Source organism: Salmo salar, chromosome ssa27 (assembly GCF_905237065.1).
Source record: "Salmo salar chromosome ssa27, Ssal_v3.1, whole genome shotgun sequence".
Classification (NCBI taxonomy): Eukaryota; Metazoa; Chordata; class Actinopteri; order Salmoniformes; family Salmonidae; genus Salmo; species Salmo salar.
The window spans coordinates 8,803,922-8,827,253 of NC_059468.1; the positions used below are offsets into that span (position 1 = coordinate 8,803,922).

Sequence of the window (23,332 nt, forward strand, 5' to 3'; positions counted from 1 at the left end):
TTGTATGTGGCTTTATTAAGTCAAAAATAATTGTAACTTTTTTTTGTTAAACATGTGGGGCTCAAAACAGGTGGGACTTTGATTCTCATTGAGAATATTTATCAAAAGATAAATAGATGTCAGCTGAATTGTCTCTTTCACACTTTTCTTTCTGTAAAATATAATCAGAGAGAGGAGAAGAAGATAGAGAGAGAGAAAGAGAGACAGGGAAGGAAGGAGCGACAGAGTCATAAAGCGAGTTGAATTGTGGTTTTCATTTCTCTTCCGCTGTGAGTGTGGTGTCTGACGTTGCATATTAAGTGGAAACGTGGCCATCCGGTTTTATCTGATCTGGCAACCACAGAGCTTAAGCTAAGCCTCTGTGTTCACCTCTGATACAGTTAGTCTGAAGGAGAGACCAGTCATATGACTGAGACATGATAGAGACAGTCTGACTAGGAGGAGCAATGTGGTGACTAAAAGAGAAACAAGCGACCACCACGCTTCCTCAAGTCAAGTTGTCCAGATCACATCCTCTTCTTCTGACTCCCTTTACCTTTCTTCCTATTCTCTCTCAACTTTATTTCCCCCCCTTTGAATCATCAATGAGAGTGAATTAAGGTGCAGCTTTGAATGGTTTTATGTGTGGTGTGATTGTTAGTTAGCCTATTGCAGATCTGGACAAATGACCCACCTACCACTATTGTCACTATGAATGCTGGACAGACCGTTAGACTGGTAGACTATACTGACCTGTGGTATAGTTAAAGTTAGCACACGGAAAAGCATGTGCATTTAAGGGAGTAACAAAACACCTTGATATAGAGGAGGCGCATGCAAGCAGATGAGGACATTTGGCTAGGATGGAAGAAATTATCTAGTAAACCCAGTGCCCAATAAAAAACCACAAACCCTCCCCTATTTTGGACCACCCCATTCCCCCCAGTAAATTGTGAGCTGTCCCTTAAGCAACATATCAAATTGGGATAATGTTGTAGTTTACACCGGTAAACTACATTTTACTCCCCTTTTTCTCCCCAATTTCGTCATTTCCAATTACAATCTTGTCTCATGGGATGAAAAATGGGAATAAATATCCTTGTTTTCCCACTTTTCCATGTTTTCCAAACATGACACTTAGTAAAACATAGCGTGATTGAAGTCATCTATGACTTTCCCCAGAAGTTGTACCACTTCCTCCTGATATGTTATTTTATATATTCTAGGCACAGTTCCACTTTTTTCCTGTGATTTTCATCACATAACACTTCGAAAGTGTGACAATTATTTCCTGAGGCATTTACATAAATTCACAGTTACTCTATGTCTATATGTATCCCAACTGAAAATAAATATGAAAAATGTTTGTCTACACAAGCTATTCAGCTATAACTAGCCTGTGAGCTAATAAGGACAGAAACTCCTCCTCATACCAAATGTGACTTCCCTCAGACTTTGGCCACATTCACTTGAGACTGATGTTGGCCACATTCACCATTGCAAGTCGTGATGCAGAGCCAGAGCTATCATCCACTGAGCGACCATCTCTGTCATCGGCTAGTGCTCTCCGGTACACCCCCGCTAAGCTCTGCCTGAACCTCGACCCTCTCATGTCCAACCCCATACAGAAGTACAGCAGCGGGTTCACACAACTGTTGAAGTAGGCAAAGCCTGTGGCCCCTGTCAGCCCCACCTTCACCACCGTACTGTTGCTGTTCACCATCTTTGCCAGTAGGAGGCAGTGGTAGGGCGCCCAGCACAGGAAGAAGGCACAGACCAGCGATGCCAAGATACGGAGGGGACGTGACTTGCCCAACAGGCGGGTGCGTCGGATGCCTAACCCTGCTAGGATGTAGCAGCAGAGGATGATGAGGAAAGGAAGCAGGAAACCGCATAGGAAGCGCATTAGGTAGAGCGCTAGCTTAGCCCTGTTATCGCCTTTCGTTGACTCCTTGACATCTAGCGAGCACTTGCTCAGGTTGTTCTTGCCGAGGTAAACCTGGCGGTAGGCGAAGTAGGGGCGCTCAAAATGGCCGCCACTGCCCACACGCCGGCGCTCACCAGGCGGGCGGCGCAGATCGTCCTACGCCGTTTGGTAAAGACGGGGTGCCAGATGCAGAGCGTCCGGTCCATGCTGATGACAGCGAGCAGGAACACACTGCAGAACATGTTGGTATACTTGAAGAAGCCATTGAACTTGCATAAGAAGATGCCGAACGGCCAGTAGTCGAAGAAGAGCTTCTTGGTCAGTGAGAGCACACGGCTCAGGCAGAAGATAAGGTCGGCCACGGCCAGGTTGACCAGCCACACATTAGTGACGGTGGGCTTGAGCTTGAAGCCTGCCACCCAGATGACTACAGAGTTGCCTGTGGTGCCCAATACAATGGTCAGTGTGTAAAGGACAATGATTAAGTTGTTCATGATGGCCTCGATGTCCACCACCTTGGCTTTGTCATCTCGGGCGGCTGAGGTGACGAGGACGAACGGAAGGGTGGCGTTTGGTGTCATTCTGTAAAAAAGGGCGACAATAGTTTGAATACACAGAATGACTTCCTTCTAATCTACATTATACTTAATGGCTTTCCTCTAGATGAGTCATATTGTGTAACACTGTTTCCTCTAATGGTAGAACACTTTATCACAGCCAATAGCCAGTCAGTTATTATTATCGGGAAGAGGACTCATAGTCACAAATGGACAGAACTCTATAAATTCTTGACGTTAGGAAGTATATGGAATCTTCAGATGGGATATTGTGTACCAGGCATGATGTAATCTATTCATGACAGTCTATTTCTATGTCTGTGTCATTCTTTGTCTGTGTGTGTATGTATCTGGTTGAGTATGTGGCGGGGGTCTGGGACTGTGAACTACCCACAGTTTTACCCTTTAAAAAAAATGTTTTGACAAAGTGCACACCACAGGAGGCTGCTGAGGAGAAGACGGCTCAAAATAATGGCTGTAACGGAGTAAATGGAATGGAATCAAACACCTGTTTCATGTATTTGACACCATTCCACTCATTCCGCTTTAGCCATTACCACGAGCCCGTTCTCCCCAATTAAGGTGCCGGACGGGATGGCTGCCATTTTACGGACTCCTAACCAACTGTGCTATTTTGTTAGTTTTTTTGAGATGTTTGTAACTTATTTTTTTACTTATTTTGTACATAATGTTGCTACTACCATCTCTTATCACTGAAAATAATTTCTGAACATCAGAACGACGATAACTGACCTCGAACTGGACAAAGATTTTTATTTTAATGAGTCCGACGCAAAGGAATAACTTCTTTCTCAGAAACGAGCCCAAATCCCCGTCATTGCATGAAGAAAATACGGAGAAAAATGGGGCGGAGATCGGGCTGCCTTCTGCGAATTTGTAGGTGAGTGAGTAAACCTCCACTACCATTGGCCAACGTGCAATCATTGGAAAACAAAATGGATGTTATACGATCAAGACTATAATACCAACTGGACATTCAAATCTGTAATATCTTATTTTTCACCAAGTCGTGGCTGAACAACGACATGGATAATATAGAGCTGGCAGGATTTTCCATGCACCGGCAAGACAGAGAAGCTACGTCTGGTAAGATGAGGGGTGGGGGTGTGTGTCTTTTTGTCAATAACAGCTGGTGCGCAATGTCTAATATTAAAGAAGTCTCGAGGTATTGCTCGCCTGAGGACAGAGTACCTTATGATAAGCTGTAGACCACACTATCTACCAAGAGAGTTCTCATCTATATTATTCGTAGCCGTCTATTTACCACCATAAACTGATGGTGGCACTAAGACCGCACTCAACCAGCTGTATAAGGCCATAAGCAAACAAGAAAATGTTCATCCAGAAGCGGCGTTCATAGTGGCAGGCAAACTTAAATCCGTTTTACCAAATTTTTACCAGCATGTCACGCGTAACCAGAGGAAAAAAAACTCTCGACCACCTTTACTCCACACACAGAGATGCATGCAAAGCTCTCCCTCGCCGTCCATTTGGCAAACCTGACCATAATTCTATCCTCCTGCTTCCTGCTTACAAGCAAATACTAAAGCAGGAAGTACCAGTGACTCGCTCAATACCTAAGTGGTCAGATGACGTGGATGCTACGCTACAGGACTGTTTTGCTAGCACAGACTGGAATATGTTCCGGGATTCATCCAATGGCATTGAGGAGTGTACCACCTCAGTCATCGGCTTCATCAATAAGTGCATCGACGACGTCGTCCCCACAGTGACCGTACGTACATATCCCAACCAGAAGCCATGGATTACAGGCAACATCTGCATTGAGCTTAAGACTAGAGCTGCCTCTTTCAAGGAGCGGGACACTAATCCGGACGCTTATAAGAAATCACGCTATGCCCTCAGACGAACCATCAAACAGGCAAAGCGTCAATACAGGATTAAGATTGAATCCTACTACACCGGCTCTGATGCTCGTCGGATATGGCAGGGCTTGAAAACTATTACGGACTACAAAGAGAAACCCAGCTGCGAGCTGCCCAATGACGCGAGCCTACCAGACGAGCTAAATGCCTTTTATGCTCGCTTCGAGGCAAGCAACACTGAAGCATGCATGAGAGCACCAGATGTTCCGGACGACTGTGTGATAACGCTCTCAGTAGCCGATGTGAGCAAGACCTTTAAGCAGGTCAACATTCAAACAAGTGTCTTCACTGACATTTTCAACCTCTCCCTGACCGAGTCTGTACTACCTACATGTTTCAAGCAGACCACCGTAGTCCCTGTGCCCAAGGAAGCGAAGGTAACCTGCCTAAATGATTACCTCCCCATAGCACTCACTTCGGTAGCTTTGAAGTGCTTTGAAAGGCTGGTCATGGCTCACATCAACAGCATCATCCCGAATACCCTAGACCGACTCCAATTCGCATACCGCCCCAACAGATCCACAGATGACGCAATCTTAATTGCACTCCACACTGCCCTTTCCCAGCTGGACAAAAGGAACACCTATGTGAGAATGCTGTTCATTGACTACAGCTCAGCGTTCAACAACATAGTGCCCAGAAAGCTCCTTACTAAGCTGAGGACCCTGGGACTAAACACCTCCCTCTGCAACTGGATCCTGGACTCCCTGACGGGCCTCCCCCAGGTGGTAAGGGTAGGCAACAACACGTCTGCCATGCTGATCCTCAACACGGGGGACCCTTCAGGGGTACGTGTTTAGTCCCCTCCTGTACTCCCTGTTCACCCACGACTGCGTGCCAAACACGACTCCAACACCACAACTGACGACACAACAGTGGTAGGCCTGATTACTGACAACGATGAGACAGTCAATAGGGAGGTCAGAGATCTAGCAGTGTGGTGCCAGGACAACAACCTCTCCCTCAATGTGACACTGACATCGTGTGGACAATCAGATAGTTACACCCGGTAACAACAGGTGTCGCCATCAGAGGAGAAGGAGGATCTCGGTCCATGAGGAGATACCCCATCCGAGACCTTTGACACGTAATTACATCATTATATTCTGACCCATAAGAGCGGCAGTTCGGGGCAAGGTTAGGGCTAAACTAAGCATAGTTTACAAATGTACCCAAGTGTGCTTTTCTCTCTTTCTCTCTCTTTTTAAATCTCCATTTGTGTAATGTGTCATATTGTGTTGGCCCGCTAGGGACCTGTTTCATTGTATTAAGTTCTAATCAATAGCCTAGACTGTGTGTTTGTGTATCTTATATTATCCTTTTAGCTTGTTAGTAAATAAATAATAAACTCAATTGGTATGGTACAGACTTATTTAGTGGGACTCGGATTTGTGCAGATTCCCAGATTATGCGATGTTCAGGATAAGACTGTAAAGGAAATTAATTAATTAGCAACTGTTGTAAAATTGATATTCTGATATTTTTTTTAGTTAATTTGGGAAATAGAAACTCAATAAAACCAAACTTTCCCATGGTGCCCCAGGTTACTGAGTTAATAAGTACCTGATTAATTTAATCACATAACTATAAACAGTTAATCAATCGAGGAACAGCAGTCATCACATTAATCAATACAACGTCCCCACAGCTCCCTAACAGCTTCTACTCCCAAGCCACAAGACTGCTGAACAATTAATTAAATGGCCACCCGAACTATTTACATTGCCCCCCCACCCCATTTGTTATTACACTGCTGCTACTCGCTATTTATTATTTATGCATAGTCACTTTACCCCTACCTACATGTTCAAATTACCTCGACTAACCTGTACCCCCGCACACTGACTCGGAAACCGGTACCCCCTGTATATAGCCTCGTTATTGTTATTTAATTGTGTTACTTTTGATAATTTTTTACTTTCGTTTATTTGGTAAATATTTTCTTAACTTTTTCTTGAACTGCATCGTTGGTTAAGGGCTTGTAAGTAAGCATTTCACGGTAAGGTCTACCTGTTCGGCGCATGTGACAAATAAAGTTTGATTTGATTTGACCAACCTCCTGTGGTGCACACTCACATACTATACAATTCATTGGATATTGACATACTCTCTGCATTCCACCTAAAATATATCAGTCCAACAAGGAACTTGTAAGAACATGATCGCCATCCTGGTCCTCTTTGCATACAGTATCTCTATTTCCTTTCCAGAGGCATGCATAGACAGGAATCGTATAATGGTTTTGGCTTATAACTAGGGCTGTGGCGGTCATGAAATTTCATCAGCCGGTGATTGTCTAGCAAATAATTGCCGGTCTCACGGTATGTGACAGTTAATTAACAAACACATTTTGCATCTCCTGGCTTCCACACAATATAGCCTACACCTTCACAATAAATCCATTATTTATTTTAGACAGGTCTAAAGAAACATGATATGAAGAAAATGTAGTCTATTTCAGAAGAACAGAATAGCATACTCTGAGTTGTCCTTATGTTAGATCCTGATCTGGCTATGCTATTTTCTCCAAACAATTTGAGGGAGTGCGCACATGTGGCAATTCTGTGTTGAGTGGTTAACAAAGAAACAGGTACTCCTATATGCTTAATTTAGAGTTATTTATGTAACTTTAGTTGCGATACAAATGTTGGGGTATATGGTTTGATTTTTAATACATTGTAAGGCTGCATGATGAGACTCTAATGATGATTTGAAAGAAGTCACATGAAAGGCATGAGCTCTGCTTTATTTTTTGTGCAGGCTGTACATACCGCATCAGTCTCTCATTCACAATTTGACAAGCACTTGATAATGCCTCGAATTTCCCAGTGGCATCCCCTTTGTTTGACCATAATGCCCCCTAAAAGAATCCATACATTTTGCGGCCAGTGGCGGTTGTGCCCTTAGGCTGAATACGATAATTATAATTCCCTTCTCCCTGCGTGCTGCGTGCTCTAAAGCACCTCTCACTCACATGGCTCTCAGTCAAGTGATCGGGTCTTTCTCACAGGTTGAAGACAGACATATCGGGGTGGCAACTGCATGCGTCCTCATCCAATTCCGAGGCACGTATTAACGTATTAAAGATTTTGGAAGAATTTACTTTTCGTCAGCCAACAAGATGAGTAGGCCTAATGAACAACAAAAGCACTAGCCTATGTCAATCTACTATCCCCCATAGTACAAAAGTTGACCTATTCTGTGCGAGTAATAAATATTCCAAACATAGTCTGGGACAGTTGTGGGATGCGATAGATCCCAAATTTATACAACTGCTAGCATGAAAAGAAAAACGCAATGAGGCTGATGCAACAGATCAGAACGTTTAGCTTAAAATGTTGACAAACTATTTGTGCAGCAGTGCACAAACGGCAGTAGGCTATAAACCGAATGTTCCATTAGCTGGAAAACACCATTATCAAATGTGAAAGAAATGGGATTACCCATGTAATGCTTCTATTATAAAGGTGCATTTTAAAGGTGAAAATGATCTTCCCCAAACTTGAAACTCACGCACTGCGTATGTAAGCCAGTTAGAATCTACAGTTACATGACCACTTTAGTTGTGATGCAAACCTTATCAAAACATATAGGCCGATGGGCTAGGCTACATGATGTGTGGGACTATGATTTGAAAAAGTAGCAAAAAAAAGGTCTGCTCTGTTTCTTGCCTTATGCTGGGCATCATTCACAAGTGATAATATTTCATTCACAAGTAGGCTAATATTGCCACTCATCACACTATTCTTAATTTAATATTGCATTTACATATACTAAATAATATCTGTGAAATTTGTTTTGATTTGGAATGGACCATTATCATGCACCTGTCTCGAAACAGGGGCAGGGTAAAAAAAATACATATTTCATCTATGCACTTAAATAGTGAATGGAGGACGCTTTTCCCAAGGTTCATTTTCATGCTGTAAAGAGAAGCAAGGTGCTCAATATTAGGAAAGTTGAGAAATAAATATAGTAGCCCTAGCTGATGGGATCCTCTTCTTTTTAGTAGAGGCCATCACTCTGTTTTCTCACGCAATTGCATAGCCTATTGTGCAAAATGAGCTGATGGGCTCTCATTTAGTGTTTGATTAGATTTTCGATGACATTTGCATTGATCTCAGAGTGACAATAGAGTGGTGAGTACCAGGCAGTCAGCAAGTTTGGTAGGCTACTAATGACCATCAGCAGCATCAGAGCTTGGAGAAGCCGAATTACCGTGACTTCACATGAAATTTGAATTTGACTAACTCCATGACTCGTGACCGCTGCTGTGGCGGTAACAGCCTTGATGTGACCAGTCTCTTTGGATCATAGCCGTGGGAAGTAGGGGTGCTGAGGGTGTTGCAGCTCCACTGGTGGTGAGATAGTAAAACTGCAGAAGAGCTGAATATTCCAATCAGTGAGCAGTGCATTTGGAAAGTATTCAGACCCCTTCACTTTTTCCACATTTTGTTATGTTATTACAGCCCTATTCTAAAATGGATTCAATTGTTTTTTATACTCATCAATCAAAACACAATACTCCATAATGACAAAGCAAAAACAGGTTTTTAGAAACATTTTGAGATGTATAAAAGCAAAAAAACTGAAATATCACATTTACATAAGTATTCAGATTCTTTACTCATATACTTTCCGAATGCACTGTATATGTATATTCCCTTCAGTGAGCCAATAGTAAAACAAACATAGTCCTGTTGTCTGGCAACCAATAAGCTTCCAGTCTATATAAGGGATGGGGTTTACCTAGGAGCAAGACTATTAGGAATGTGTTATTGTGCAATGAGTCAAGGACTCAATCCACCTCTCGTACGGTTTTGTGTTGTTTTATGAGCAGAGGCTTCTTTGATATGACGCTAATACAATTTGCATTCCCATGTAAATACTTGCGTTGCCATAATGCTTGCTCTTGGCACTAGGTCAAAGTCAATATTGACAGGGTAGATTCATTGTTTGTTCTTTATCAGTTTGAGGATGTATTTCAAAGTAAAATCCGATAATTTGTCTTTGATAAACATGAGATACTATTTCTGTTTGATTTCTTTATTGTCAAGATAAAGAATGATGTCTTATTGTTAGATGTGACTGACAGATGCTGTTCGCCCCTGCTCGTAAACGTAGAAGAAACTTTGTTTTCAATTACTTACTGTTCCTGGCTAAATTAAGTTTCAATAAATTCTGCAAAACAAACAGTCCATATCTAGCCTAGACTTTACTCAATATTTTCATCTACAGTAGTTATATATATATCAGTGGCTAATCATTATTCGTCTTGTCGGCAACTCAATTTGAGCTGGCATTTGATGATATTGCAATGGAAAGCAATGGACGCAGATAAAGAGTAACGTACAGTATCTTCTTTATATAGTCCCTGACGGACGATCTGTATATATTCAGCTAACTATCCACAGAATCTCATCATTTGTCCAGAATAGGCTATAGCATGCTACAACTACGTACGTGTACAGCTTGAATGGCCAGTATTGATAGTCAGAAGACGAAGTTGCTTCATGTCAAAAGAGTTTACTAAATCAAAGCAATCGTCTCTTGATAGTCAGAACATCTAGAGAATATTCTCTCCTGTATTTGAAAATATCCAAATAAAGTGATTTAAGAAACTAAATGAAAAGTAATCCCAAAAAAACGCTGTATACGGTTGTTGTTATTCATACTGATAATACTTACCTATGAGTTGAGATGCTTCAGTAGTAGCTGTCCAGCATGTTTAGCTTCAGAGGTTGACCAAAGTGTGGAGGTTCATAGTTCTAAGCTGTGTGTCTTTAGTTTACAGATAGGTCTGGGTCCCTACAATCCTCACGATCTTCTCTATCCTTCCTGTGAGTGTGTCTGTGTGTGCATGTCTAAATTATGTGGCCCCCAACCACAAGTCATTGTGCCGCTTGGGTGAAAAGGCTACAGAAAAGTGAACTTCCTGCCTCTCGCTCTCTCTTTCTCACGCTCCATCTCTTTTGCTCCCATTCCCTATCTCCCACCTCCTCTCTCTGCTCACACAGATACAAGGGGCAAGAGTTGGAAGGGGGTGTGCACTACTGACCATGCCTTACTCGGTCGTTGGACACTCTTCCCTGGAGTCCTAGAGTGTCCACTTCCGGCATGTATTCTCTATTTTTAGCCAACAGACCCAGAATGAGGTGAATGCCTCAATAAATTATGACTTTATGATGAATGATGGTGTAGTTAGTAGCTAATTAGGTCAAGATAAGGGCTTTTTCATGGTGCCATCCCAATCTCAAAGTATCAAATGATACTACTTTATATAAGGATCTAAATGCATCATTCAATCACAATATTTTGTTTTATTGCAGATTTTAGTTAGAGTTAATCACTCTCCAAATGTACCAATAGCTGTCTTACTGATGCATGTACTGCACGACTGTATACAGAGCTTTATAAAAGCTATCTGCAGGATGCCCCTGACCCCTGATAGTTTTGGTGGCTCCTACAAGGGGATGTTGCACTCCGGTGGCAGACTGTGTCAAGTCATCACGTTGTGCCTTATTACAATAGAGAAGTCAGAGATGTCCTGTCACAGAATGTTGCAACCAATTGCAAATGTTCTAATGTTCCATCAACTGTAGCAAACATCCTCTTTATTCTGATGTTTGTCATTGGTTCAGCATTAAGCAAACAGGGTTTGGATTTCCCTTTATTTCACAATGCATATAAAAGAAAAGACAGCTTCTTGCTTTGATTGAACACCCTGTGCCATTTTGGATATATCTGTCATCTCAATATCCATGATCTCTATTATTCAGTCACAGGTAAGGCTTTTTCCTAATTTAATCTAAAAGACACATTTAGAGTATCTCAGAAGCATTACACAATAAACACAGTATTTGTCTGTCTCTATGTTTATTTGAAGTGTATTGTTACTGTGGAAGGCACCTCAACAACATCACAGATGGGTCTGTGGTTTATTGCTTTCACCATTTTTCTGCTGAAAGGTCAGTTTCTTCCTGATTGTCCTCTTAACTGATACACTTACTGACAATTTTACTGACATTTTACTGATAACATATTGTTTAATTATAAATGTGATTATTTCACAGCTAATCATCTTTAAAATCACTTAAATTTCAAGATTACGGTCTCAGTTTAGCTTGGCACTAAATAAGCAGCCTATTTGGCATTGATAAATAAATATAATCTTAGCGACTGTTCAAACAATAAATCAAAGAAGATCAGTGTCGATTTTAGCATGGGGCAAACGTAACATTGTTATTTCTTTTTATGCATGCCAGCAACGCCACTACACAACACAACACTAAACAATACATGAATTGCACTATAACGGTGACAAACAGTGCCCACAAACTGTTAGGGCCTACTTTAAGCTGTCCCAACAGCAGAGCTTTCTTTTCAGCACCATGGAGTGAATCCTTTTTAAAAAACATAGCTGATATGGCTGACAAATGTGGTTTCTACTGACAATTGAGTTGTACAAACTATGACATAAGGGAACAATGAGCAGATAAGAGGCAATCCGTAATTTGGATTAAGACATTAACGAGCGAGCTAATACGGACGTAGTCAATATAACTATTTGTTCAGCACTTTTGAAATGTACAGCGACAGAGTTCAGAACATGGGCCATTTTTACAATATACTCTCTGTACACCAAGTCAGAACTGTAGGACAAATAAAGGGGGCATATAAGCAGACAATGAAAGCTCTTACAATATTCGATGATAACGTTTCTCTAAAACAGGCTATAGGCTAAATGTGCACCACCAAGTCAGAACAGTAGGCTAAGTTATGAAGGGGAAAGGGACCAAACTATTGGGTGAGGCACATGGGCTACTAACATCTTACTACACAACATACACTTAGTATTATTTTCTAAGCGAAAGTATACACATCTCCCTGGCATATTACATAATTTATGCAGCAGCATACAATACATTTTTGGACTTGTTGTGCTGTGCTCACCTGAACAGGAAGGTTGCGTGGCAGTCCTTCTCGTGGGAAAATCATCAAAGTCTGGCATCCTCTGGATTTATGGTGCTTTCAAGACAACTGGGAACTCTGAAAAAAAACAAGGTTGAATCATGACGTCAGTGATCTTCAGGTCGGAGCTCTAGAAGGAGGCGTGAGTTCTCAACTCGGAATTCCGAGTTGGATGACCATTCAAAACTTTTTTTCTCAGTCGGAGCTTGTTTTTTTCAAAGTTCCCAGTTGTCTTGAACTCACTGTAGTCTGAGATTTCCCAGTTCTGAGTTTCCAGCTGTTTTGACGACGGCAGAAGTCATGCTGGATTAACAACATGGCCTATGTATTCAACCTTTTCTGGTCCATGGTGTTGCGTGTGAATGTTTATCCTTTTAAGCTTGGAAAAGAGACCCTTAAACACAGACTTAGACCACACACCACCACCGAATAGCAGGCAGTGGAAGAAAAATAGTGATTACTTTGCAACACTTGCAGTTAGCCACTGATTCCTTCCAAACCACTCATTGCTGAATTTGCGATTTCCAACTTGTTGTGTAATGTTAATATCCAATGGCCGATGAGCACTGATACGTTTTATCTATCATTTCTATTCATATAACAAGGATTGAAAAGGATTTGCCGACGTGATTCATGATGACTGCTTGTCTAGCTTGCTAGCTAAGATTTTAAAAGTATGATGTGGACATGTCCAATCAAAGCTACGGTAGATATAACGTGATTTGATGTCATTTTATCTGTGGCCAATGACCTTGAGCCTTCTTGGATGGGCACTTCTAATGTAAATCTATGACAGCTCCCAAGGGGGCTTGAACTTTCTAGCTCTCCCTGTAGATTTTGTGGTGACATAGTGTCCCCATGAGTGACAGAACACTGAGCCAATCACGGCACAACTAGAGAAGATTACCAACCCCTACACTCTGTATTTTCCACTGGCTGCCTCTCCACCACAGAAAAAACTGAGCTAGGCTGAAACACCTGCATTTTGGAGCTGTCTTACTCAAGAGTGCAACAAAGAGAACATGTTTGTATGCAGCTTTATTAACTCAGTAATAATTTTGATATATAATATTAATGCCAAAATAGCATGCAAAACAGGCAACATTACTTTTTTTAGCTAAACAGGTGGGGCTTAAAACAGGAGGGGCTCCGACAAAAGAATTCTGACATTCTATGTTTAGCTGATATGGGAGCCAATACATTGAAGCAGCAAATCAAATTGGGATAATGTTGTAGGTTACACCGGAAAGTATTTGCCATTTAATATTATTTGATTAGACATCCAATTATTTCAAAAGGCCAGCTAGCTTGCAGTGTTCAGCCAACTTGCTAGCAAGGGAAGACAACGAGACAAGAGGGACTCTTTTGCTTTCACAACAAATGAGAAGACATCAAGAAAACCTTTGTCGCCCCCTTGTGAATGATGATCAGTGAAAAAAACAACTATAGAGGATGTGTGTTGCTGAAACAGAAGCAAAGAAAAACATAACTTGTGTACTTACATACACAGCAGCACCCTTCACCCCACTGCCTTCAACCCATTTTATTATTTCACATGTTGCTCAATTCAAGACCTTTTGACTCATGACAAATCAGACATACAGTAGGAGTTCCCTCTTCCTATAGGTCAACATGTTGGTTGAAGAATGTGGCATGGTACTTTCTCGACAATGGCAATTGGTCAATTTGTTTTACGCACATTGTGTCACGATTGTCGTTGGTAATGGAGGACCAAAACACAGCAGGTATGTGTAAGCTCATCTTGACATTTAATAAACTCAGAATGAACGTACAAAAATAACAACAACAAAAAAAAGAACAACCGATCAACAAAACAGTCTGACAAGGCTAAACACAGAACAATCTCCCACAAATACACAGACAAACACACCCAACTAATATAGGACTTCCAATCAAAGGCAACACCACACAGCTGCCTTCAATTGGAAGTCCACCCCAATTAACTCAACATAGAAATAGATCAACCAGACTACACATAGAAATACAACATAGACCATAACTCAAAACCCGGAAATAATAAATCAAACGCCCTCCTAACTAACACACCACCCTGAACCACATAAAACAAATACCCTCTGCCACGTCCTGACCAAACTAAAATGACAATTAACCCTTATACTGGCCAGGACGTGACACATTGATTAAAAAAAGAAATTTACATCGATAAAGGACAGAGCATCAAAAAGATGAGAGGAAGGAGGGTGCGGCTGGCTGGTCTGTTCTGTTTGTTCCCATCCATTTATGTTCCTTTCCTCCATTGTGCTGAGGGGGATTTCTGTTTCTCTGCATCCTGGGCATTTAGGCCTTTCATGAATGACACCGCCAGCTACACAGTTTCAGACAATACAGGAAAACAGTTTTGATTCTCATTGAGAATATTTATCAAAAGATAAATAGATCTTGGCTGAATTGTCTCTTTCACACTTTTTATTTTAGTACAAGAGTCCTGAAAAATATAATCAGAGAGAGGAGAATGAGAGAAAGAGAGAGAGAGAGTGAGTGAGAGGGAAGGAGGGAGAGAGCGAGAGAGAGTCAGAAAGTGAATTGTGGTTTTCATTTCTCTTCCGCTGTGAGTGTGGTGTCTGACGTTGCATATTAAGTGGAAACGTGGCCCTCCGGTTTTATCTGATCTGGCAACCACAGAGCTTAAGCTAAGCCACTTTGTTCACTTCTGATACAGTTAGTCTGAAGGAGAGACCAGTCATATGACTGAGACATGATAGAGACAGTCTGACTAGGAGGAGCAATGTGGTGACTAAAAGAGAAACAAGCGACCACCACGCTTCCTCAAGTCAAGTTGTCCAGATCACATCCTCTTCTTCTGACTCCCCTCTACCTATTTTCTCTCAACTCTTTATTTTCCCCTCTTTGTATCATCAATGAGAGTGAATGAGGTGTCAGCAATATGGAAAATTCAAATGTGACTTCCCTCAGATGTGGGCCACATTCACTTGAGACTGAGTGTAGGTTGTGACGCAGAGCCAGAGCTATCATCCACTGTGCGCTCGTTGGACTGCGTGGAGCGACCATCTCTGTCATCGGCTAGTGCTCTCCGATACACCCCCACTAAGGTCTGCCTGAACCTCGACCCTCTCATGTCCAACCCCATACAGAAGTACAGCAGCGGGTTCACGCAACTGTTGAAGTAGGTAAAGCCTGTGGCCCCTGTCAGCCCCACCTTCACCACCGTACTGTTGCTGTTCACCATCTTTGCCAGTAGGAGGCAGTGGTATGGCGCCCAGCACAGGAAGAAGGCACAGACCAGCGATACCAGGATACGGAGTGGACGTGACTTGCCCAACAGGCGGGTGCGTCGGATGCCTAACCCTGCTAGGATGTAGCAGCAGAGGATGATGAGGAAAGGAAGCAGGAAACCGCATAGGAAGCGCATTAGGTAGAGCGCTAGCTTAGCGCTATTATCGCCATTCGGCTCATTGTCCTCCAGAGAGCACTTGCTCAGGTTGTTCTTGTCCAAGTAAACCCTGCGGTAGGCGAAGTAGGGGGCGCTCAAAATGGCCGCCACTGCCCACACGCCGGCGCTCACCAGGCGGGCGGCGCAGATCGTCCTACGCCGTTTGGTAAAGACGGGGTACCAGATGCAGAGCGTCCGGTCCATGCTGATGACGGCGAGCAGGAACACACTGCAGAACATGTTGGTATACCTGAAGAAGCCATTGAACTTGCATAAGAAGATGCCGAACGGCCAGTAGTCGAAGAAGAGCTTCTTGGTCAGTGAGAGCACACGGCTCAGGCAGAAGATGAGGTCGGCCACGGCCAGGTTGACCAGCCACACATTGGTGACGGTAGGATTGAGCTTGAAGCCTGCCACCCAGATGACTACAGAGTTGCCCGTGGTGCCCAATACAATGGTCAGCGTGAGAAGGACAATGTTTAATTTGTTCATGACGGCATCGATGTCCACCACCTTGGCTTCGTCATCTCGGGCGGCTGAGGTGACGAGGAAGAACAGAAGTGTGGCGTTTGGTGTCATTCTGTAAAAAAGGGCGACAATAGTTTGAATACACAGAATGACTTCCTTCTAATCTACATTATACTTAATGGCTTTCCTATAGATGAGTCATATTGTGTAACACTGTTTCCTCTAATGGTAGAACACTTTGTCACAGCCAGCAGCCAGTCAGTTAAAAACTTCTTCGGGATAGGTGTCCTGTCCAAGAGACGGTTGAGCTAACGTAGGCTAATGTGATTAGCATGAGGTTGTAAGTAACAAGAACATTTCCAAGGACATAGATATGTCTGATATTGGCAGAAAGCTTAAATTCTTGTTAATCTAACTGCACTGTCCAATTTACAGTAGCTATTACAGTGAAAGAATACCATGCTATTGTTTGAGGAGAGTGCACAATTTTGAAAATGAAAAGTTATTAATAAACAAATTAGGTACATTTGGGAAGTCTTGATGCAACATTTTGAACAGAAATGCAATGGTTCCTTGGATCAGTCTAAAACTTTACACATACACTGCTGCGATATAGTTGCCAAAATCTAAATTGCACCTGGGCTGGAATAATACATTATGGCCTTTCTCTTGCATTTCAAAGATGATGGTACAAAAAATACAAAAGAACATTCGTTTTTTTTCTTTGTATTGTCTTTTACCAGATTTATTGTGTTATATTCTCCTACATTCCATGTTCTATTGTGTTATATTCACATTTCCACAATCTTCAAAGGGTTTCCTTTCAAATGGTACCAATAATATGCATATCCTTGCTTCAGGGCCTGAGCAACAGGCAGTTAGATTTGGGTATGTCATTTTAGGCAAAAACTTTAAAAACGGGGCGGATCCTTAAGAGGTTTAATATTATCAGGAAGAGGACTCATAGTCACAAATGAACAGAACTCTATAAATTCTTGACTTTAAGATTAAAATGAAATATATTTTGCTGTTTAGGAAGTATTCTGAATCTTCAGATGGGATGTTGTGTACCAGGCATGATGTAATCTATTCATGACAGTCCATTCCTATGTCTATGACTGGGAAGGCGTGTGTGTGTATTTTTGTGAGTATGTGGCGGGGGTCTGGGACTGTGAACTACCCACAGTTTGACCCTTTTTTTAACCTTTTCCCAAAGTGCACACCACAGGAGGCTGCTGAGGGGAGGACGGCTCATAATAATGGCTGGAATGGACTAAATGGAATATCAACACCTGTTTCATGTATTTGACACCATTCCACTCATTCCACTTTGTATTTGACACCATTCCACCGATTCCACTCCAGCCATTACCACGAGCCCCAATTAAGGTTCCACCAACCTCCATACTATACAATTCATCGGATATTGACATACTGTCTGCAATCCCCCTAAAACATATCAGTCCAACAAGGAATGTTGTCTGAACATGACTGCCATCCTGATCCTCTTCGCATACAGTATCTCCATTTCCTTTCCAGAGGCATGCATAGACAGGAATCATAAAATGTTTTTGGCTTATGACTCATTTGACCAGTCTCTCTGCGTCATAGCTGCGAGAAGTAGGGGTGCTGCAACACCCCCTGGTGGTGAGATAGTAAATCTGCAGAAGAGGTTACAGCCTTATTCTAAAATTAATTAATTTGGTTTACCTCTGAAAACATCCCCATAGTATGATGCTGCCACCACCATGCTTCACCGTAGTGATAGTATTGGCCAGGTGATGAGCGGTGCCTGGTTTCCTTCAGATGTGAAGCTTGGCATTCAGGCCAAAGAGTCTTGTTTTTCATGGTCTGAGAGTCCTTTAGGCACCCTTTTTAAAAGGACAAAGCGAGCTGCTGTCATGTGCCTTTTACAGAGGAGTGGCTTCCGTCTGACCACTCTACCATAAAGGCCTGATTGGTGTAGTGCTGCAGAGATGGTTGTCCTTCTGGAAGGTTCTCCCATCTCCACAGAGGAACTCTGGACCTATGTCAGAGTGACCAAGTTTTTGTTTTGAATAAATTAGCAAAAATATATAAAAAAGGTTTTTTTTTGCCTTGTCATTATCAGATGTTTTGTGTAGATTGATGAGAAATAAAAACGATTTAATCCATTTTAGAATAAGGCTGTAATGTAACAAAATATTGAAAAACTCAAGGGGTCTGAATATTTGCCGAATGCACTGTATATATATTCCCATGAGTGAGCAAACAGTAAAACAAAACATAGTCCTGTTGTCTGGCAACCAATAAGCTTCCAGTCTATATAAGGGATGGGGTTTACCTAGGAGCAAGACTATTAGGAATGTGTTATTGTGCCATGAGCCAAGGACTCACTCCACCTCTCGTACGGTTTTGTGTTGTTTCATGAGCAGAGGCTTCTTTGATATGACGCTAATACGATTTGAATCCCCCTAAATTCTTGCGTTGTCATAAAGCTGGCTCTCTGCACTAGGTCAAAGTCAATATTGACAGGCTACATTCATTGGTTGTTCTTTATCAGTTTGAGGATGTATTTCATTCATGTAAATAGACCTTACAAAGTAAAATCCTTTCTGCTTCATTTCTTTATTGTCAAGATAAAGAATTATGTCATATCGTTAGATGTGACTGACATACTGTATGTACTGGCGACTTCATGAGCAATGTGTCTAGCACAGTGGACTGATTGTTCTGGACTTCATTGTATACATGATGAAGATTACATTGTTCTGTTACACCTCCTGTTTTATGGCACTGTTTGTGTTACTACAATATTTATGCTCGCCTACGTGATTAACTGCTGTTCGCCCCTGCTCGTAAAGGTAGAAGAAACTTTGTTCACAATGACTTACTGTTGCTGGCTAAATTAAGTTTCAATGAATGCTGAAAAAAAAACGTCCATATCTAGCCTAGATTTTACTCAATATTTTAATCTAGTAATGTATATCAGTGGCTAATCATTATCCGTTTTGTTGGCAACTCAATTTGAGCTGGCAAGTGGTGATATTGCAATGGAAAGCAATGGACACAGATAAAGGGTAACATATTTCTTTATATAGTCCCTGACAGATGATCTGTTCAGCTAACTATCCACAGAATCTCATCATTTGTCCAGAATAGGCTATAGCATGCTACAACTACGTACGTGTACAGTTTGGGTGGCCAGTATAGATAGTCAGAACATCTAGAGAATATTCTCTCCTGTATTTGAAAATATCCAAATAAAGTGATTTAAGAAACTATATGAAAAGTAATGCCAAAAAAACGCTGTATATGGTTGTTGTTATTCATACTGATAATACTTACCTATGAGTTGAGATGCTTCAGTAGTAGCTGTCCAGCATGTTTAGCTTCAGAGGTTGACCAAAGTGTGGAGGTTCATAGTTCTAAGCTGTGTGTCTTTAGTTTACAGACAATCCTCACGATCTCCTCTGTCCTTCCTGTGTGTGTGAGTGTGTCTGTGTGTCTAAGTGATGTGAACTCCAGCCATAAATCATTGTGTCACTTGGGTGAAGTGGCCAGAGAAAAGTGATCAGATCTGTGAACTTCCTGTCTCTCGCTCTCTCTTTCTCACGTTCCATCTCTCTCGCTCCCATCGGCTTTCCCATCCCCTCTCTCTGCTCACGCAGATAGGGGGTGTGGAAGGGGATGTGTACTACTGCCCATGCCTTACTCGGTTGTTAGACGCTCTTCCCTCTTCAACTGGAGTCCTAGTGTCACGTCCTGACCCTTGTAAGATGTCATTTTCTATAGTAGAGTAGGTCAGGGCGTGACAGGGGGTGTTTTTGGGTGGTTTTCTATGTTATCTATTTCTATGTGGTTATTCTAGGTTTCTATTTCTATGTTGGGGTTTTTGGGATAATCTCCAATTAGAGGCAGCCTGTCCTCGTTGTCTCTAATTGGAGATCATATTTAAGTAGGGGTTTTTCCACTTGTGTTTGTGGGTTGTTATCTTTTGAGTAGTGTTTATTTCTCTCTGCGTCACGGTTTGTTGTTTTTGTTATTCAAGTTATTGGTGCATCGCAAATGTTTCACGGAATAAATATGTGGAACCACAACCATGCTGCACTTTGGTCCGATCCTTCCGACAGCCGTGACACCTAGTGTCCACTTCCTGCCTGTATTCTCTATGTTCAGCCAACAGACACACCCAGAATGAGGCGAATGCGCCCAAAATCAATAGTAATAAATTATGACTTTATGATTAGTTAGAGTATATCACTTTCCAAATGTACCAATAGCTGTCTTACTGATGCATGTACTGCACGACTGTATACAGAGCTTTATAAAAGCTATCTGCAGGATGCCTCAGGCCCCTGATAGTTTTGGTGGCTCCTACAAGGGGATGTTGCACTCCGGTGGCAGACTGTGTCAAGTCATCACGTTGTGCCTTATTACAATAGAGAAGTCAGAGATGTCCTGTCAGAATGTTGCAACCAATTGCAAATGTTCCAATGTTCCATCAACTGTAGCAAACATCCTCTTTATTCTGATGTTTGTCATTGGTTCAGCATTAAGCAAACAGGGTTTGGATTTCCCTTTATTTCACAATGCATATAAAAGAAAAGACAGCTTCTTGCTTTGATTGAACACCCTGTGCCATTTTGGATATATCTGTCATCTCAATATCCATGATCTCTATTATTCAGTCACAGGTAAGGCCTTTTCCTAATTTAATCTAAAAGACACATTTAGAGTATCTCAGAAGCATTACACAATAAACACAGTATTTTTCTGTCTCTATGTTTATTTGAGGTGTATTGTTACTGTGAAAGGCACCTCAACATCACAGATGGGTCTGTGGTTTATTGCTTTCACCATTTTTCTGTTGAAAGGTCAGTTTCTCCCTAATTGTGCTTACTGTACGTCCCTCTTAACTGGTACACACTTAGACTTACTGACAATTTTACTGACATTTTACTGATAACAACTCTGCAATGTGTGCTTGTACGTTTGAACAAATGTGTGTGAGATTGATAAATCTTCGTGTGTGTGTGTGTGTAGAGAAATTTGTTTTGCTGTTCAGCCTGGTCTCATAGACTAGACGTAATATAATAAACGTAAATCTGTGACACTCAAATTAGTATGATATGTAACCATACCAAACGTAATATAAGACAGAAGGTTATTAATGCCAAAAAAAACGAAAGGAAGGAGGGAGGTTGGTCGGGGAGGATGGGTAGAGGTGAACGTCTAGCAACCCAAAGGTCTCATTTTTTAATCAAATCACGGACAACTTTAGCATTTTAACGAAATAGCAACTTTGCAACTACTTACAGTAGTACTTAGCCTGTTAGCTAAACCTTCCCCTAAAACTAACCCCTAACACCTAACCCTAACTTCAACCGTAATTTTAACCCTAACCCCACATAGCCACCAACTGTAGCTAACATTTGCACAGCAAAGTGGAATTCGTAGCATATCATACATTTTGCAAATTCTTAACATACTATACAAATTGAAATGCGTGATATATCATAAACGAATTGTAATTCGTAACATATCATACTAAATGAAGGCAGACAGATTTTATGTTTACAATGTTACGTCTATCCCTGAGTCCAGGTTTTGCGGTTCAGTGTTTGTTGATGGTGCGGTGTTCTCCAGGTGCTCTCTGCCAACAGTGGAGTCTGTGGATGCCCCAAAGCATTGTGGCTGTTGGTGGATCCTGCCTAATGGTCCCATGTAGATTCCAGATCCCTGCCGAGTTTGATGCTCCCTTGAAAAACTGCACACTCCATGGGCTTTGGAAGAAACATTCAGAATGGGGAAATATCGTTTTCCACTCAGCCCAAACGGATGCCAAGAACATCATCAAGGGAGTGATGTTGGGAAATCTGTTGAACAAGAACTGCACCACTATTTTCAACAGTTTCTCTGCAGGATATGATGACACGTATATCTTTAGGCTGGAATGTGCTGGAACAAATCCCCTCAAGTATAGCTTTCTACCAGGTGTAAATATCAATCATACAGGTACTGCATTTTACCTTTCCTAAGAAATACAGTGCCTTCGGAAAGTATTCAGCTCCCTTCACTTTTGCCACATTTTGTCCCATTACAGCCTTATTCTAAAATGGATTATATATTTTTTTTCCCCTCATCAATCTACATACAATACCCCATAATCAGGGGCGGAAATCCCGGGGGGGACGGGGGGGACACGACCCCCCCATCCTTGGAAAAATATGATTTGTCCCCCCCAATATATCACTGAAACATAACTATGTAATTTAAATAATATTAATAATACGCAATGAAAGCAATTGTGCTGATTATAGACACTTAATAGCGCGTTTTTAAGTTTCAAAAGATTGCGACCCCCCCCACCCTTTGCCTCACAATGGTTTGATCCACTGCCAGTTCCTTAGTTGGCAAGGTAACAGAGGGGTCGTGTCTACTGTCTGAAAGGCACTCAATGAACGTAACTGACGTGAGGTTAATCCAGTCAATCGCGCACACACACTAGCTGAATATGCAGAGCTAGCGCGCAAATATTAACTATTACGCTAGCTAGTACCTATTCCATTTATGTGGCCTCGTCAAAGATGGAATCTTTGCTATCGTCAATTTATTCCAAGATCATCATGCAGATGATGTAAGTTAGTGCTTCAAAGTCCCTGCGATAAGGTTAGCGATAAAGTGAAGTCCAAACTGAACAGAACTACACTCTCTTCTACCATTGTCTTAAATATATTTAATGGTCTCGTTGCAAAAGCTAAATTGTCACAAGGGAACTTTTATTTATTTATTTTATTTCACCTTTATTTAACCCGGGTAGCAAAGATTATAGCAAACACCATTGAAACGGAATTGGTGCTCGCTAGCTTTGCAAATTCAGCTATTGTTGGAAGCCAGCCAATATGAAACAAACTATTAAAATTATAAAAGGTTGCAGCATATGTTGTGTAAATGGTGAACTCATACAGCTGTCAACTCTTGTCATTTTAATCTGTTTCACATTTGCTAGCTACCTTTTAGATCGAAGCCCAAATAGAATGATAGAAGATGATAGAAGCCCATCTCCTACTGTAAATAACCTACACACTGTGTGTGTGTGTAGCCAGCC

The 23,332-nt window shown here is 41.7% G+C and overlaps 1 protein-coding gene and 1 pseudogene across 7 annotated transcripts in view; one reads left to right on the forward strand and one right to left on the reverse strand.

Annotated features, from left to right (window-relative positions):
* On the reverse strand, positions 1-20,045 carry LOC106588455 (formyl peptide receptor 2-like; annotated as a pseudogene).
* The window catches only part of mag (myelin associated glycoprotein), an 18,185-nt gene continuing 5,851 nt past the window's right edge, over positions 10,999-23,332 (forward strand). Inside the window, exons 1-3 of one of the 7 annotated variants that reach the window (XM_045709175.1) lie at positions 10,999-11,155; positions 11,257-11,338; positions 21,871-22,239. In XM_045709175.1, coding sequence (XP_045565131.1) covers positions 11,132-11,155; positions 11,257-11,338; positions 21,871-22,239 — 475 coding nt within the window. In that variant the 5' untranslated portion in view covers positions 10,999-11,131. Of the gene's footprint in view, positions 11,156-11,256; positions 11,339-20,193; positions 20,919-20,990; positions 21,099-21,870; positions 22,240-23,332 lie in introns of those variants that run through there. The other 6 variants (NM_001140455.1, XM_045709177.1, XM_045709176.1 and 3 more) reach the window with 6 other exon arrangements.